At 43.2% G+C, this 17,154-nt stretch overlaps 1 protein-coding gene across 1 annotated transcript in view; it reads left to right on the forward strand.

Moving 5' to 3' along the window:
* LOC115378733 (NACHT, LRR and PYD domains-containing protein 12-like) overlaps positions 1 to 15,288 on the forward strand; it is a gene marked incomplete at both ends in the record, with an annotated part of 66,696 nt that extends 51,408 nt beyond the window's left edge. Inside the window, 3 exons of the mRNA XM_030079197.1 lie at positions 10,266 to 10,436; positions 14,875 to 15,045; positions 15,123 to 15,288. Of these exons, the coding sequence (XP_029935057.1) occupies positions 10,266 to 10,436; positions 14,875 to 15,045; positions 15,123 to 15,288 (508 nt within the window). The remainder of the gene's footprint in view (positions 1 to 10,265; positions 10,437 to 14,874; positions 15,046 to 15,122) is intronic.
* Positions 15,289 to 17,154: the final 1,866 nt, after the last annotated feature.

Consider the following 17,154-nt stretch of genomic DNA (forward strand, 5'->3'; position numbering starts at 1 on the left):
CTCCGTCGGGGCGCGCATTGAAGCCGCCTGGGCGCGCTCTCGTAACAGCCCAAACTTTAGGGATAGCGGATAGCCGCTATCCGCTATCCCTAAAGTGTGTGCGCAAGATAGCAACTTAAGGGAAAGCGCATGAAACACGCCCACGGACACACCTCCAGGCGCAAATGACGGAGTCGGCATAAGGATAGCGGGTAGCGGGTGGCGCAAGATACCGTTTAGGGATAGCGGAAGCTCCTAAATCCGCAATTTGCGGGTAGCGGGCAGTGGCAGCGGATTGCGGGTGGCACAAGATAGGGCCCTTAGGCTACAGCCAAAATACACTTATTAAGTGTATGGGGCTCCAGCTCAACTTGACTAACTTTACTAAAGCCCTTTGCTCCTCTTGGCTGCATAGGCCACTGACAAATATCCTCCATTTCACTCTGTTTGTGGCTTTTTGCTCATGCTCTCCCCAGTTGAGCCTACTCTCCGACATTTCTGCCTCTACACTTCTTCTCCAGCTGCTCCTGGGGCGGCTCAACTTACCCCTGTCCAAATGGCTCAACTTACCCCAGAGCTACCATTTTGACATTTTTAGTCCCCACAGCTAAAATGGTGCACTTTTATGCTAGGTTTATGATCTCATGTCGTAGCTCATAGATAGCACAACTGATGTATAAAACAAATTTAAAATGATCTGTTTTGGTCTTCACACAATTCTCATGAAACTGATGATAGACTAAATTCACTTTCAAGAGTAAAAAAAGTTTTTTTGGAAATAAATATCACCACTTTACACCTTACCTTACCTTCACAGACTCCATGAAATGATGCCTTCCTCTTAAATATTTGGTCAAATGATCAATGTTTTTTACCGTTTCCTAGCAACAGGGGGCGACTCAACTTACCATTTTGCTCAACTTACCCTACTTTCCCCTACCAACTTATGTACTACCCAAGTATTTTAAAGATTCGGATCAAACCCTTAGAAAATTCATATGGGAAGATAAAAAACCAAGATTGAAATTAAAAAATTTAAAACTATTAACAAACCTTGGAGTGCTTGCCTTTCCACATCTGAGCAGCTATTTCTATGCTGCCCACATTAAGCACTTAATGACATGGATGAGTGATACAGCAAACCCAAAATGGAAAGGAATAGAAATTGAATCAAAACAGTCATTGAGCTCAATAATATTCTGTCAAAATAATAATAATAAAAAATCTCTAGGATAAATAACTACTGTGTCACCCACACATTAAAACATGGAAGAGAATTTGTAAGCTAATGAGCATAAAGGAAGATGAAACAATTTATTTGAAGGAAATTTCAGGGGACCCAGAATTTAAAGCAAACACAATAGACAGTGTTTTTCATACATGGGCTGAAAAGGGTTTGGTTAGGTTTTGGCAAATGTATACTAAAAACGAGATTGATTCTTACGAAAATATATTAAAACTTTATAACTTACCAAATAATCAATTTTACAGATACCTGCAAATAAGAAGTTATTTAAAGAGTAAACAGGCAAAAGAAATACAGAATATTCACCCCCTACTGAAATATATCATGAGTAACTACAACGGAAAATTTAACATAATGGGCAAGGTTTATAAAATTTTACAAGAGAAAGAAGAGACAACAAACCATAATGTAAAGATAAAATGGGAAGAAGAGTTGAGAATACATATAACAGATGAAGAATGGAAACAGATGTTTAATGAAATTCACAAAACCACCAATTCCTTATTTTGGAGATAATTTGCTTGGAAAATGAATATGAGATACTTTTTGACCCCAGACACAATTTCTAGATATAAATCAAATTTAAATTCTCAATGCTGGAGGAATTGTGGTGAAAAGAATGCAAATTTCCTGCATGTTTTCTTTTCATGTAAAATTCTAAATGAATTTTGGTTGGAGGTGTTTAAATTTATAGAAGAGGTCTGTATTTGAAAGGAGAGCATATTATGTTGGGAAAACCTCCAACCGGTCTTAATCAAGATGAAAATTATTAATTATCTATGTTATCACAGGCATTCTACTGCTCATTCATTGGTAGTTGAATTATTAGGTCTGTCAATGTAATTGTTAAATAAATAATGAAATAAATAAATAAAGTGTTACTTGTTACCTCAATTAATTTAAGGTAAATTCTATTTCATTTGTGTGTATTTTAGTCATTAACATTTTAGTCATTAAGATTAAAAACAAACTCTTTTTTTGGTAGTAAAATAAGAGTAAAAGGTAAAAAATGAAATTTCCAAAAAATGAAAACTGAAAAAATGGAATTTGGGAAAAAATAAAACAGATTTTATAGGGCCCTACAGGTAGAGGAATCAAGTGAGTTCCGGGTAGAGTTCAGAAGGCCCTGCCACGCACCAGCTAATCAAATAAAGAGAATATTCCAATGACACATTGATTCACGCGCTTGCCAACTGACAAATTGATGCTCTGATCAATATCATTTGATGTCCATATACAGAAACTCTATTTAAATCGCAATATCATGATACGTATCGTAGTGGTGGGTTAGATTCATCGAAATTGCAATGCATCGCGATGTTTTCTTGCATCGATTTGCATCGATTTTTTCACGTCGATTCTTTTCCACCAAGCCCGGAAAAAACGGCTACCCGGAACAAAAAGTAGGCAACGCGCGCGCCACCCGGACAGTTTAGCAGGTGGTACCATAGCAAACGGAAAGCCGTTGTAAAATAAATGTAACTCACGGCTTCAAGGGACTTGCTTTTATAAAACGGTTACCCTACATATAGCCCATAAAATAAACACACAAGAAAAAAAATCAATAATTTATTGGTAAAAATGCAACAATAAAATTGAGAACTATTCATTCTTCCACCAAGCAAGATAGAGTGGACAGAATGAACAGAGCGCAGACGGTAAGATTGCTTTTTCATCTAGCGCCATCATCATGTCACATCAGGCTATTTGGGCTCGTTAATGTTGAACTGGATATTTCCATTAATAGTGCAATTGTAAAAATAGTGTTCAATTATGTTTGGACTCCTCTTTGCAGGGACGGTGGCGTGCGTTTCGCGACAGGTGTGTTTTTGCGCAGACGTATGCTATGCCTAACGTCGGCTGTAACAATAATAATAAAAGTATACTGATAATTTACCATACATCGGCGCTGTCACACTGTGTCCGCTTTGGGTGGAGATAAAAGGCAGGTGGATCAGGAGGCAGCAGGGAGAGGTAGGCTATTTCTCCAGGGAGGCCACTGGACATAGTGTGTTACCCGGCTGCTCATATATGAATCCCCGCAGGCTTTCTATGTTTTTTTCGGCAGCATCTTTGTGATTTTTTGTGCATTCGTTGAAAGACATGGTGACATATTTTAGGCCATTTTCGTCGTGGCGAATGCTGAAGGAGTCGGGCTTTAAAATGCGGTTGCCCTCGTTCACCCTGCGTCCCGTGAAGCTGCACGTCAAACCAGACTTTACAGACAAGCCCCCTCCTGATCCGCCGGCCTTTTATCTCCACCCACGAAATGAACGCCACCGTCAAGTACTTTCGCAACACGATAAATTATAAACTATAATACATACATGCATACATACATACATAAAAGTCAATGGTGTACTGTAGTGCCTGTGTACCAAATTTTTTAATTACTTTGTTATGATGGAACTGGCTCATGCAATTCTTTCAGTCCCAGATTACTTAATCAAAATATTTTGTGTCTTTGAAAAATAATTCCTAGTCAAATGTTCAAAAAATCTTTATTTTGAGAGTGACATGAGTTAATTTATGGGCTATTTATTTCCAAAGCTAGCCACAGATTAACACAAAATCAGTCTTGCATGGAAAATAGCTGTAAAAATCGCAATAATCGAAGAATCATGGCACCAATAATCGCATCGAATCGGCAAACACTGTAATCGCTATAATCGAAAAATCGAAGCTCCCATAATCGAAATCGCATCGAATCGTGAGGTACCCGCGATGGAGCACCCCTGAGGTACCCGCGATGGAGCACGTATCGCAATACCTATCGTATCGCGATACGAGTGTTGTAATACCTGACTGCTGGGTTCCAGGAGCACTGGAACCCAGCATGAAAACCCACCTGGATGTGGAGGGGATTCAGACATTTGTTATGGGGTCTTCACTGGAGTCGTAACCATGGTGACTAATCTCAGCGTTAAGTCAAGGGGGTGTCGTCCTCTTTTGCTTGTTGAAAGCTTGTTGCAGTGAGTTTCCTCCTCGCCCAGAAACTGTTCATGTGTTCTGCTTTTGTTGTTGGTCAACTTTTCTTTTATGGATTCACAATAAAAATAATAATAATAAAAAAAAAACATAAGCTGTCAAGCTCTTGGATTGCTGTATTTGTCATAATCTACTGCAAAAAGTCAAAGTGGATGTCATGCTGTTTACATGGACATTTCTTCTTCAAAATACCATCTTAATTGCGTTAATATTAGAATATTGTAATCCATGTAAATGTAGTCACTGAAAGTGACATAAGAGATCACTTATGACAATTGTAATAACCTTGGCTAAATGTCAAGTGTCCCATCATCATGTTTGTTTGTTTTTTACTTTTTTCAGGTTTTAAAATTTAAGTTAAAACGTAATGTTGTATAGACATAAACAAACTGCTTTCATCTCCACAGGGACAGGAAGAGGAGTCGAGGTGATGTGAAGGAGCAGCCGTCCTGCTGTGCTTTGTGTCAGGAGGTCCTGAGGGATCCAGTCTCCACCAGCTGTGGACACTGGTTCTGCAGACAGTGCATCACCTCAGACTGGGACCAGTCTGGTTCATCAGGAGACTCTGCTTGTCCCCAGTGTGGAGAAAGATCCAGAACAAGACCTGGACTGCAGACACCCAGTCAAACCAGCCCAGTGGACAGCGGTCTGCAGGAGGTTTTAGACAAGCATAAGATCAGTCTGAGGAGGAGATGTGAATTTGTGACAGAAGGAACTGCTGCAGCAGGAACTGGAACCCCCCTCAACAGGATCTACACTGAGCTCTACATCACACAGGGACGGAGGGAAGAGGTTAATACCCAACATGAGGTGTGGCAGCTGGAGACAACATCCAAGATGGAGACCCTCCATGACACTCCAATCAAGCGCCAGGACATCTTTAAACCCTTACCTGGCCAAGACACACACATCAGAGTAGTTGTGACGCAGGGCGTTGCTGGCATTGGAAAAACCTTCTCAGTGCAGAAGTTCACTCTGGACTGGGCAGAGGGCTTGGAAAACCAACATGTCAGTCTTGTCGTTTTGCTTTCGTTCCGGGAGCTGAACTTGATCAAAGATGAGCGCTGCAGTCTTCTCCAGCTGCTCCGTGTTTTCCATCCAACATTACAGATGGTCACAGCAGAGAAGCTCGCCATCTGTAAAGTGGTGTTCATCTTTGACGGCCTGGATGAAAGCAGGTTTTTATTGGATTTCCAGAACAATGAGGTCGTGTCTTTTGTCACACAGACATCATCAGTAGACGTGCTGTTGACAAACCTCATCAAGGGGAATCTGCTTCCCTCGGCTCTCCTCTGGATAACTTCCAGACCTGCGGCGGCCAATCAGATCCCTCCTACATGTGTGGACAGGGTAACAGAAGTGCGAGGGTTCACTGACCTCCAGAAGGAGGAGTACTTCAGGAGGAGATCCAGTGATGAGGAGCTGTGCAGCAGAATCATCTCACACATCAAGGCGTCCAGGAGCCTCCACATCATGTGCCACATCCCAGTCTTCTGCTGGATCACTGCTACAGTTCTGGAGCACATGTTGACTACAGACCAGAGAGGAGAGCTGCCCAAGAGCCTGACTGACATGTACTCACACTTCCTGCTGGTTCAGACACAGACGAAGAAGCACAAGTACGATGAGAGACATGACAGGAGTCTGCAGGAACTGATGGAGACTGACAGGGAAGTTCTTCTGAAGCTGGGCAGGCTGGCGTTTGAACATCTGGAGAAAGGCAACCTGATGTTCTACCAAGAAGACCTGGAGGAGTGTGGTCTTGATGTCAGAGAGGCCTCGGTGTACTCAGGAGTGTGCACAGAGATCTTCAAAACAGAGTGTGTGCTCTTCCAGAGAAAAGTCTACTGCTTTGTTCATCTGAGCGTTCAGGAGTTTCTCGCTGCAGTCTATATCTTCCACTGCTACACCAACAGGGACATGGAGACACTGGAGACTTTTCCGGATGATGAAGTCCACACATTCGTAGGCTGGGGTAGACATGATGACCGTGTACAATCCCTGGATACCTTCCTGAAGAGAGTCATGTCTAAAGCCCTGAAAAGTAAAAATGGCCACCTGGACCTCTTTGTCCGCTTCCTTCATGGCCTCTCACCGGAGTCCAACCAGAGGCTCTTAGGAGGTCTGCTGGGTCAGACAGAGAGCAGACCAGAAGACATCCAGAGAGCCATCAGCAACCTGAAGGAGATGGACACCTACAGTTCCTCTCCTGACAGAAGCATCAACATCTTCCACTGTTTGATGGAGATGAACGACCTCTCAGTACATCAGGACATCCAAGAGTTCCTGAAGTCAGAGAACAGATCAGAGAAGGAACTCTCTGAGATCCACTGCTCAGCTCTGGCCTACATGCTGCAGATGTCAGAGGAGGTTCTGGATGTGTTGGACCCGAAGGCATACAGAACATCAGCAAAGGGACGACAGAGACTGATCCCAGCTGTGAGGAACTGCAGGAAGGCTCGGTTAGTCCTGATGTGAAATCAACATTATACAAACTGTGTAGAGCTGCTTCCATACCTGACACCATCAGAAATACAATAAATATATGTAGTTCTCTAAATATTCAGGATAAAGGATTGATTCTGAGAGAAAAGATATACTTCAGGCAGTCCAGGGTAAAAGGAGGCAACATGATGGTGATGCCCACAGCAGCTCACCCCTACAATACTTCAGAATCAGAGTTTTTGCTGTGTAATTGAACTTGAGCATCAGGTTTCTACTGCTTGGTTTCTTCTGATATTATACATGAAGCACCTTTCAAAAAATTTGTATCCTGTAATACAATTTAATATTACTATAATATATAATATAATACAATATAAACACAAATCACAGACCTGACATCTTTAAAATCTGTAATTACAGACTTTCTGGCTGTGGACTCTCAGAGACCCCCTGGGAAGTCGTGGCCTCAGCTCTGAAGTCCAACCCCCATCTGACAGAGCTGGACCTGAGTTGGAACTACCTGCAGGGTTCAGGATTGAAGCTGCTGTCTGCTGGACTGGAGAGTCCAAACTGCAGACTGAAGACTCTGAGGTCAGACTGCATTTTTTAAGCTTTCCACTCCTAGTTTGAAGAGAGTTGTAGGGGACAGAAAAATAAATCAATAACTACATAAATAAATAAAATAGAGAAAAACAGAACATATGTATATCAATACACATACAGTACAGGCCAAAAGTTTGGACACACCTTCTCATTCAATGCGTTTTCTTTATTTTCATGACTATTTACATTGTAGATTCTCACTGAAGGCATCAAAACTATGAATGAACACATGTGGAGTTATGTACTTAACAAAGAAAGGGGGGACCGACCCAGGAAAGGAAGACCAAGAATCACCTCTGCTTCTGAGGACAAGTTCATCCGAGTCACCAGCCTCAGAAATCGCAAGTTAACAGCAGCTCAGATCAGAGACCAGATGAATGCCACACAGACTTCTAGCAGCAGACCCATCTCTAGAACAACTGTTAAGAGGAGACTGCGTGAATCAGGCCTTCATGGTCAAATAGCTGCTAGGAAACCACTGCTAAGGAGAGGCAACAAGCAGAAGAGATTTGTTTGTGCCAAGAAACACAAGGAATGGGCATTAGACCAGTGGAAATCTGTGCTTTTGTCTGATGAGTCCAAATTTGAGATCTTTGGTTCCAACCGCCGTGTCTTTGTGAGACGCAGAAAAGGTGAACGGATGGATTCCACATGCCTGGTTCCCGCTGTGAAGCATGGTGGAGGAGGAGGAGGTGTGATGGTGTGGGGGTGTTTTTGCTGGTGACACTGTTGGGGATTTATTCAAAATTGAAGGCACACTGAACCAGCATGGCTACCACAGCATCCTGCAGCGACATGCCATCCCATCCGGTTTGCGTTTAGTTGGACGATCATTTATTTTTCAACAGGACAATGACCCCAAACACACCTCCAGGCTGTGTAAGGGGTATTTGACCAAGAAGGAGAGTGATGGAGTGCTGCGGCAGATGACCTGGCCTCCACAGTCACTGGACCTGAACCCAATCCAGATGGTTTGGGGTGAGCTGGACCGCAGAGTGAAGGCAAAGGGGCCAACAAGTGCTAAACACCTCTGGGAACTCCTTCAAGACTGTTGGAAAACCATTTCAGGTGACTACCTCTTGAAGCTCATCGAGAGAATGCCAAGAGTGTGCAAAGCAGTAATCAGAGCAAAGGGTGGCTATTTTGAAGAAACTAGAATATAAAACATGTTTTCAGTTATTTCACCTTTTTTTGTTTAGTACATAACTCCACGTGTTCATTCATAGTTTTGGTGCCTTCAGTGAAATGGTTTTTCAACAGTCTTGAAGGAGTTCCCAGAGGTGTTTAGCACTTGTTGGCCCCTTTGCCTTCACTCTGCAGTCCAGCTCACCCCAAACCATCTGGATTGGGTTCAGGTCCGGTGACTGTGGAGGCCAGGTCATCTGCCGCAGCACTCCATCACTCTCCTTCTTGGTCAAATAGCCCTTACACAGCCTGGAGGTGTGTTTGGGGTCATTGTCCTGTTGAAAAATAAATGATCGTCCAACTAAACGCAAACCGGATGGGATGGCATGTCGCTGCAGGATGCTGTGGTAGCCATGCTGGTTCAGTGGGCCTTCAATTTTGAATAAATCCCCAACAGTGTCACCAGCAAAAACACCCCCACACCATCACACCTCCTCCTCCTCCACCATGCTTCACAGTGGGAACCAGGCATGTGGAATCCATCCGTTCACCTTTTCTGCGTCACACAAAGACACGGCGGTTGGAACCAAAGATCTCTAATTTGGACTCATCAGACCAAAGCACAGATTTCCACTGGTCTAATGTCCATTCCTTGTGTTTCTTGGCCCAAACAAATCTCTTCTGCTTGTTGCCTCTCCTTAGCAGTGGTTTCCTAGCAGCTATTTGACCAATTAGGCCTGATTGGCGCAGTCTCCTCTTAACAGTTGTTCTAGAGATGGGTCTGCTGCTAGAAGTCTGTGTGGCATTCATCTGGTCTCTGATCTGAGCTGCTGTTAACTTGCGATTTCTGAGGCTGGTGACTCGGATGAACTTGTCCTCAGAAGCAGAGGTGATTCTTGGTCTTCCTTTCCTGGGTCGGTCCCCCCTTTTTTTGTTAAGTACATAACTCCACATGTGTTCATTCATAGTTTTGATTCCTTCAGTTAGAATCTACAATGTAAATAGTCATGAAAATAAAGAAAATGCATTGAATGAGAAGGTGTGTCCAAACTTTTGGTCTGTACTGTATATACACCTCTCGTCCCCACATTTGGAACACCTCTGGTCCCAAATTTGAAAATGAGCCTCCTTCTCCCATTTCTTTGTTACATGAAGCGTATTTTCAGAGTGACACTGGAGAATACCGTTGACTGGTCAATCTTTTGAAATGCTCATAACTTTGGCCCTGATTGGTCAAGAGACTGGGTGCTGGTGTCATGTGATGCAGAAGCTCTTGTTCTACAGCAGGGGTGTCAAACTGGTGCCATGGAGGGCCGAGAGGCTGCAGGTTTTCATTCCAACCGAAAACTCCACCAGGCAGAGGGAAGGGACTAATCAGTGAAATCAGCTGGTGGAGTTTTCAGTTGGATTGAAAACCTGCAGCCTCTAGGCCTCCATGGCACCAATTAGACACCCCTGTTCTCCAGTTTTACTCTGAGAAGATGGTAGACTGAAGGCATCTGAGGACTTTTTACTGAGCCATTCATTTGTTATTTATGGACATGCCTATGGCTGTTTTCACGTCTACCGTATTTAGCACTGAATTGGAATTATTTTGGACCTTTTATCATTTCTTGCTTTAATTGTCTGTTAATCTGTGTTTTTGATATTTTGATGTCTCTTCATTTCAGGTGTTATCTTTATCTTTTCATTTACTCTGATGGTTTTGTAAAGCACTTTGGAACTTTGCTTTAAAGGTGTAACATAAGTATAAATTAGTATTATCATTAATATAATTGCTATAATTATTTAATTGGTTTTTCCTTCCCTTTTGAATATTTTGAAAAATCTCTTTCCAAAACACTGGAAATTATAGCTCCATATTTTATTCTTTATTCAGACTGAGGCACTGCAGCTTGACAAAGGGCAGCTGTGCTTCTCTGGCCTCGGCTCTGAAGTCCAAACCCCATCTGACAGAGCTGGACCTGAGTGAGAACCAGCTGCAGGATTCAGGAGTGAAGCTGCTGTCTGCTGGACTGGAGAGTCCAAACTGCAGACTGAAGACTCTCAGGTCAGATTGCACTTTTTAATCATGACATAAATATATGGATATTGTTTGAATCATATAGTAGCACTAAATGTCTATAAGGCTGATATTGCTGTGAAGTATATGTTGTGCTTTTTTTAAAGTCGGGGCTGCTGGTTATTTTAGTGTTTGTGAGGATGGTTGGTCAGGTTCTGTATCATGGATGCATGCGTGCTTTGTGAGGTTTGACAAGTAACTAACAACCGTCTGATTTGTTGAGACAGAGAGGTCAGGTAAGGTAAGGTAAGGTATGGTAAGGTAAGGTAAGGTCATTTTTATTTCAAGTGCCATACACCAAAAAAGGTTCCCAGCCCACATGGGCTTACAAGACACACCAAGAAATACAATAAAAAGGATCAATAAACATAGTAAGCAAAAAGAGAACTCCTCCATATATGTCACTCACTGTCAAGCAAATATAGGCCCAGTCAGTTAACTTGGGCAGTACAGCAAGAACAACAACTTAAATTTAAATGCTTAAATTTAAGTTTAAATTTAAATGCACTTTTTGTTTTACTGTCCATTTGATCATAATCTCAGATACAAACTCTTCCTGAAAATGTGTGCAGAACGTCCTGATTTGTTTAATATGTCTGATGAGTGCAAACTTAAATACTTGTTCAGTGACAAAGTATTTCATTTAGCTCAGTTTGTGTTAAGTGCTTATCAACAGAGTATGAGGGCACTTTACAGTGCATCCGGAAAGTATTCACAGCGCTTCGCTTTTTCCACATTTTGTTACTTAGTGTGTAACTCACCCTTTTTCCTGAAATACATAATCTGAGTTTTATCTTTATTTATCTTTAGTCTCCATTTACTACACCAACAGCACACGATACCCAACAGATTCTGGAGATCAGTTTCAGTCTCTGCAAGGAGGATTATACACTACTCACAAAAAGTTAGGGATATTTGGCTTTTGGGCGAAATTAATGGAAAATGTAAAATGTTCACGCTACAGTGGTATTATATCATGAAAGTAGGGCATTTAAGTAGAAGCATGCACTGGTGATTTCCTCATCTCAAACAATTTATTGAAACAAAAGCCAACAACAGTGGTGGATATACCACAACAAAAAATGTCAGTGTCAATAACTTGTCATGTGCCCTTGAGCATCAATTACAGCTTGACAACGACGTCTCATGCTGTTCACAAGTCGACTTATTGTCTGCTGAGGCATGGCATCCCACTCTTCTTGAAGGGCGGCCCTCAGGACATTGAGGTTCTGGGGTACAGAGCTCCGAGCCTCTACACAGCGACTCAGCTGATCCCATAGGTTTTCTATGGGATTCAGGTCTGGAGAAAGTGCAGGCCACTCCATCTGAGGTACCCCAGTCTCCAGCAGCCGTTCCCTAATGATACGACCTCGATGAGCTGGAGCATCAAACACCTGATGTGAATTTTGCCGTTAAACTCCTTGTTAGAGAACAGCAACTTGTGCAAAAAGTACTGAAACATTGAACAGTTGGACATGTGCATTCAGAAGTTTACAGAAGGTCACATTAAGTTCACCTGTAAAGGTTATAATGCATTTTAGGTTCATCCTGAAATTTCACCCGAAAGCCGAATATCCCTAACTTTTTGTGAGTAGTGTATCATCCGCTTCTAGAAAAATGCCAACTGTACAATCAGCCAGTCTAACGCCACAAGCTGCTGCTTGATCTCCAAAACCAAATCATTTATATACAGTTGTAAGAAAAAGTTTGGGCACCCCTCTGAGATTTCATGATAATTTGTTCTACCTTTATAAGAGAAGATCACAGCAACAAGATTTGTTTTCCTACAGAGATGTAGACATTTGAGTGTCTTCCAGACTGAAATTCTTAGAGTAGCATTACATAGTTTTATTATAAGAAAATAAAATGTAAAAAATGTGATGTGCAAAAGTTTGGGCACCCTTTTAATCGCATTCATGAAAAAGGCTGTTTAACATAGGTAAATTCTGGCTGTGCTTGTCCTAGGTTCTTTCTTAGAGAGTGGCAACATGGGTGCCTCTAAACAACCCTCGACTGACCTAAAAACTAAGATAATTCATTATTATGAATTAGGAGAAGGGTACAAGAAATTATCCAGAAGGTTTCGACTGTCTGTCTCCAAAGTCAGAAATGTAGTGCAGAAATGGAAGGCCACAGGAACAGTCCTTGTGAAGGAAAGATGTGGTTGGCCGAAAAAAATACAGGAAAGGCACAGGTGAAGGATGGTTAGAATGGTCACAGATGAGCCACAGACCACCTCCAGAGAACTACAAGAACATCTGGCTGGGTTTTTGTCACCATGGTAACTCCAGTAATATACAGAAGTCATAGCACACTATTCTCAACTGAGACGCATGTTTTCATAATTATAATGTCATAGGTATCGTCGAAACTGTGGGAGGAGTAGCGAACCGAAATTTTTGCTATAATAATAAGAAGAAGAATAAGAACTAGAAAATTTCACGTAGAAATTTTGAGAGTGCCTCGGTGGGTGCGTGTCCGACTTCTGTCTGAATCACTAAAAAGTGAGAAGGAGAAACTCTGAATGTGCTTGCAACCATGTGGTCATGTGGTAAATCACCAGGCCTACGCTGTTTGTGAGTTGTGTAGTGTTACAGCTCTTGTCCAGGCGGGGAGTCGAACCCCGCTCTCCCGCATGGCAGGCAGAAAGCTTATCCCCTCGGCTACGGAGGCTTCTGTGGGCGGAGTCAGAAAAGAGGGTTTATGAAGCAGACAGCAAGAGTAACACTAGAGCTGGAGAGAAAATTGCCTAAAACTACAGGTCAGACAACCGTTTTTTTGTCAACGATAGTAAGTCCGAGCACAAAATGAAATGCACCACGAGAAAGGTAAGGCTTTGGGCTTTCAAACAGTGTCAAAATTATTTTCCAACTCCCGAAAATGCCGACGTGACAGCGAGTTGAAAACGTGTGTGTTTCTGCTTCTCTGCCGCGACTTTGCATTCCAGATATAATAGGAGTCGGTGGGAGAGAGAGCTGGCACTCCCGCCTCGTTAAGTGTCACTGTGTAAAAAGTATACGTTGCTTTGCTTTTATATTCACATCTTTCAAAGCACAACTATTTTTCCTACAATTTGATCCCAAATTTATGCATGTGGAGTGAAAATTGTGGCCAGGAGAGCAAGTTTAAGACAAAGGTTTTAGGCGATTTTTAAGGGCTGCTCCACTCTAGCCCTCAGGAATGCCACTCTAGCTCAACTCCATTAGTGTGTATTGCGTCTGGAATTCTGAATTCAAACTGGAATTGTGCAAAAACGGAATGTCGGATCGGTTTGAAAATCGACACACCGCTTCTTCTCCACAAGACGTACGTTTTTCCAATTTGGTGTGTGGACGCAGGTCAAAAGCTCTGCGCTCTGGAGCCTTGGGAAGTTTTGGCCATTCATTGCGGATGGGTCATGTGACCCGGTTCTTTTGGGTTTTTGTCGCCATGGTAACTCCAGTAATATACAGAAGTCATTGCACACTATTCCCGAATGAGACGCACGTTTTCATAATTATAATGTCATAGGTATCGCCGAAACTGTGGGAGCAGTGGTGTAGTCTACGTGATACGCAGGTATACGCCGTATACCCACTAGAAAAGGTCCCGAATTTCCGTATAACCACTTAAAAATGTGCAGAGATACGCATCAGTATGTTTTTTGTTTGTTTGTTTGTTTGTTTGTTTGTTTGTTTGTTTTTTTTGACATAACGTTCACTTTCCGGTTCATAAATTCGCCTTCTCTTTGTTATGAAGCGGGCTCTTTTTGACCATAGGGGCTTCCGTCAGGCGTGATGTGAATCCTATGTAAACTACTAGGTGAAGCTGTAAAGTTGTATGGCTTGAAGAGGGGCATGAGTCAACAACCTCAAATGGTCCAACGCTAGTCAGTGGAGAAATGAAATGAAAAGAAAGCAAAACCACCAAATGACACTATTTCAGTGTTTCAATAAGCCTGTTGCTTGTCCCGCGAATACTGCCGCTTCGGGGGACACTAGTACAGCTGGGGCTAACGTTAACTTTTCAGAAAGCGCGCGTGTGCGTGCGCGTGCATTTGCGCGCACGCGTATACCCACTAGAATAAACTAGACTACACCACTGTGTGGGAGGAGTAGCGAACAGAAATTTCTGCTATAATAATAAAAATAATAAGAAGAAGAAGAAACGCGCAGGATAACAATAGTGACTCGTTCCTTCGGACCGAGGCACTAACTAGAAAATTCCCGGGCGGAAATTTTGAGAGTGCCTTGGTAGCCGGCGCTGGGGGGTGCGCGTCTGACCTCTGTCTGAATCACTAAAAACTAAGAAGGAGAAACTCTGAATGTGCTTGCCACCACGTGGCCATGTGGTGGCAAGCACATGGCCACGTGGTGATAAATGATAAATGACTGAGAAATATCCAAAGCACTTGAAATTATAGCTACATATTTTCTTCTTTCTTCAGACTGAGGTACTGCAGGTTGACAGAGAGCAGCTGTGCTTCTCTGGCCTCGGCTCTGAAGTCCAACCCCCATCTGACAGAGCTGGACCTGAGTGTGAACCAGCTGCTAGATTCAGGAGTGAAGCTGCTGTCTGCTGGACTGGAGAGTCCAAATTGCAGACTGAAGACTCTGAGGTAGAGAATCTCTTTTCCTGTTTGAAGCTCTACTTGAACAGCAGCAGTTGTTTGTTAAAATGCTTCTTTCTCTGCAGGCTGACAGACTGTTGGGTCACAGATGAAGGCTGTGCTTCTCTGGCCTCGGCTCTGAAGTCCAACCCCCATCTGACAGAGCTGGACCTGAGTGTGAACCAGCTGAAGGATTCAGCAGTGAAGCTGCTGTCTGATCTGGTGGAGAGTCCAAACTGCAGACTGAAGACTCTCAGGTCAGTAGAGGGGTGGAGTCAGTCCTCTGAAGTCAGTAGAGGGGTGGAGTCAGTCCTCTCAGGTCAGTCGAGGGGTGGAGTCAGTCCTCTCAGGTCAGTATAGGGGTGGAGTCAGTCCTAGAGGGGTGGAGTCAGTCCTCTGAGGTCAGTAGAGGGGTGGAGTCAGTCCAGGCGGAGCAGCTTGGTCGCTTGGTTCTTGTGCTGGACACAGTCAGTGCAGGCAGCATTTCCTGGGAAATGTCCAAAGTGCTCAGTGGCCTCAGGACTGGACAGAAAGACAGAGAGAGATCAGCCAATCAGAGCAGCCACAGTGTGTTGGGGTCATGTGACCTGCAGGTGATGATGATGACGATGAAGAGGATGATGGTTTTGTGTTCATCCCTACAGGCTGGAACATGTAAAAGACTGGATTCCAGCTGGCTGCCTGAGAGGATGTGAGTACTGAGACAGTGTGACACACACACACACACACACACACACACACACACAGAGAGAGAAAGGGAATTTAGAAAATATATATTTAGTAAAATTATGTATATAATAAAATTACACACACATGAAGTAGAAATCCAAACAAGGCTTTACAGAGAATGTGAGCGAGCTGAAACTATATGTGTGTGTGTGTGTGTGTGTGTGTGTGTGTGTGTGTGTGTGTTTCCAAAAGCAGCTAAAATCAGCTGACAGGACAGAGAAAGCTGGGCGCCCTGGGAGCTCATGTGCTGCAGAGCTCCAGCTTGTCCAGGCTGAGTTGTGGGTTTGAATCCCACCTCAGGCCCTTTGCTGCAGGGCGGCCCCTCTCTCTCCCCGGCCTTTCCTGTCTCTCTCTGCTGAGTCCAGTCAAAGCTACAAGGACAAAAAACATATCAGAATAGGAGAAGACAGGACTGAACAGATGTGGAGAGAAAGAAAGAAGCAGACAGGAATAAGTTGTAGTTTACTTTTGGTGTGTGTGTGTGTGTGTGTGTGTGTGTGTGTGTGTGTGTGTGTGTGTGTGTGTGTGTGCGTGCGTGTGTGTGTGTGTGATGAGGGTAGGGGCAGGCAAGGACAGAGAGGGGTAGAGAAAAAGAGAGAGAGATATAAGAGAAAAAAACCTGAAGGAGAAAAAGAAGAAAAAAGTCTCATTTGCTTAATTTTTGTATTTGTTTTTCTCTGGTATTTTGGTGGATATGAAATCTGCCTTACAAACTAAACAAAAAAATAAGCATTAAAAACAATAAACTAAACTAGAATTGTGCAGTTTCTGGGGAAACTGCGTGGGCAAGCTGGAAGAGTAACCGTCGCACGCGGTTTCCGGGCAGAAAATAAAAGGTATCATGAGAAATGTAATGCTTTGGGCTTTCAAACGGTGTAAAAATTATGTTTCAACTCCCAAAAATGCCCGAGATATGGTGAGTTGAAAAAGTATGTGTTTCTGCTTCTCTCCCCAGATTCTGGGTTCCAGATAAAATGGGAGTCTATGCGGGAGAGAACTGGCACTCCTGCCTCGTTAAGTGTCAGCGTTTAAAAAGTTGAACTACTTTGCTTTTGTTTTTACATTTTTCAAAGCACAACTAGTTTTCCTACTACTTTACCTGAATTTGTGCACGTGGAGTGAAAATTGTGGCTGCGGGAGCGAGTGAAAGACCAAAGTTTGACACGATTTTTCAGGGCTGCTTCACTCTAGCTGTGACGTCACTCACTCAGGCTGACCCCATTAGTGTGTATTGCGTCCGGAATTCCGAATCCAAACTGGAATTGCGGGAAAACGCAAAGTCGGAGCGCCTTGAAAAGTGACGCGCCGCTTCGTCTCCACAAGACGCACGTTTTTCGTATTTGGTGCGTGGACGCAGGTTAAAAGCTCTGCGCCGAGGAGCCTTCCGAA

The sequence above is a fragment of the Myripristis murdjan genome, chromosome 20 (assembly GCF_902150065.1).
Source record: "Myripristis murdjan chromosome 20, fMyrMur1.1, whole genome shotgun sequence".
NCBI lineage: Eukaryota > Metazoa > Chordata > Actinopteri > Holocentriformes > Holocentridae > Myripristis > Myripristis murdjan.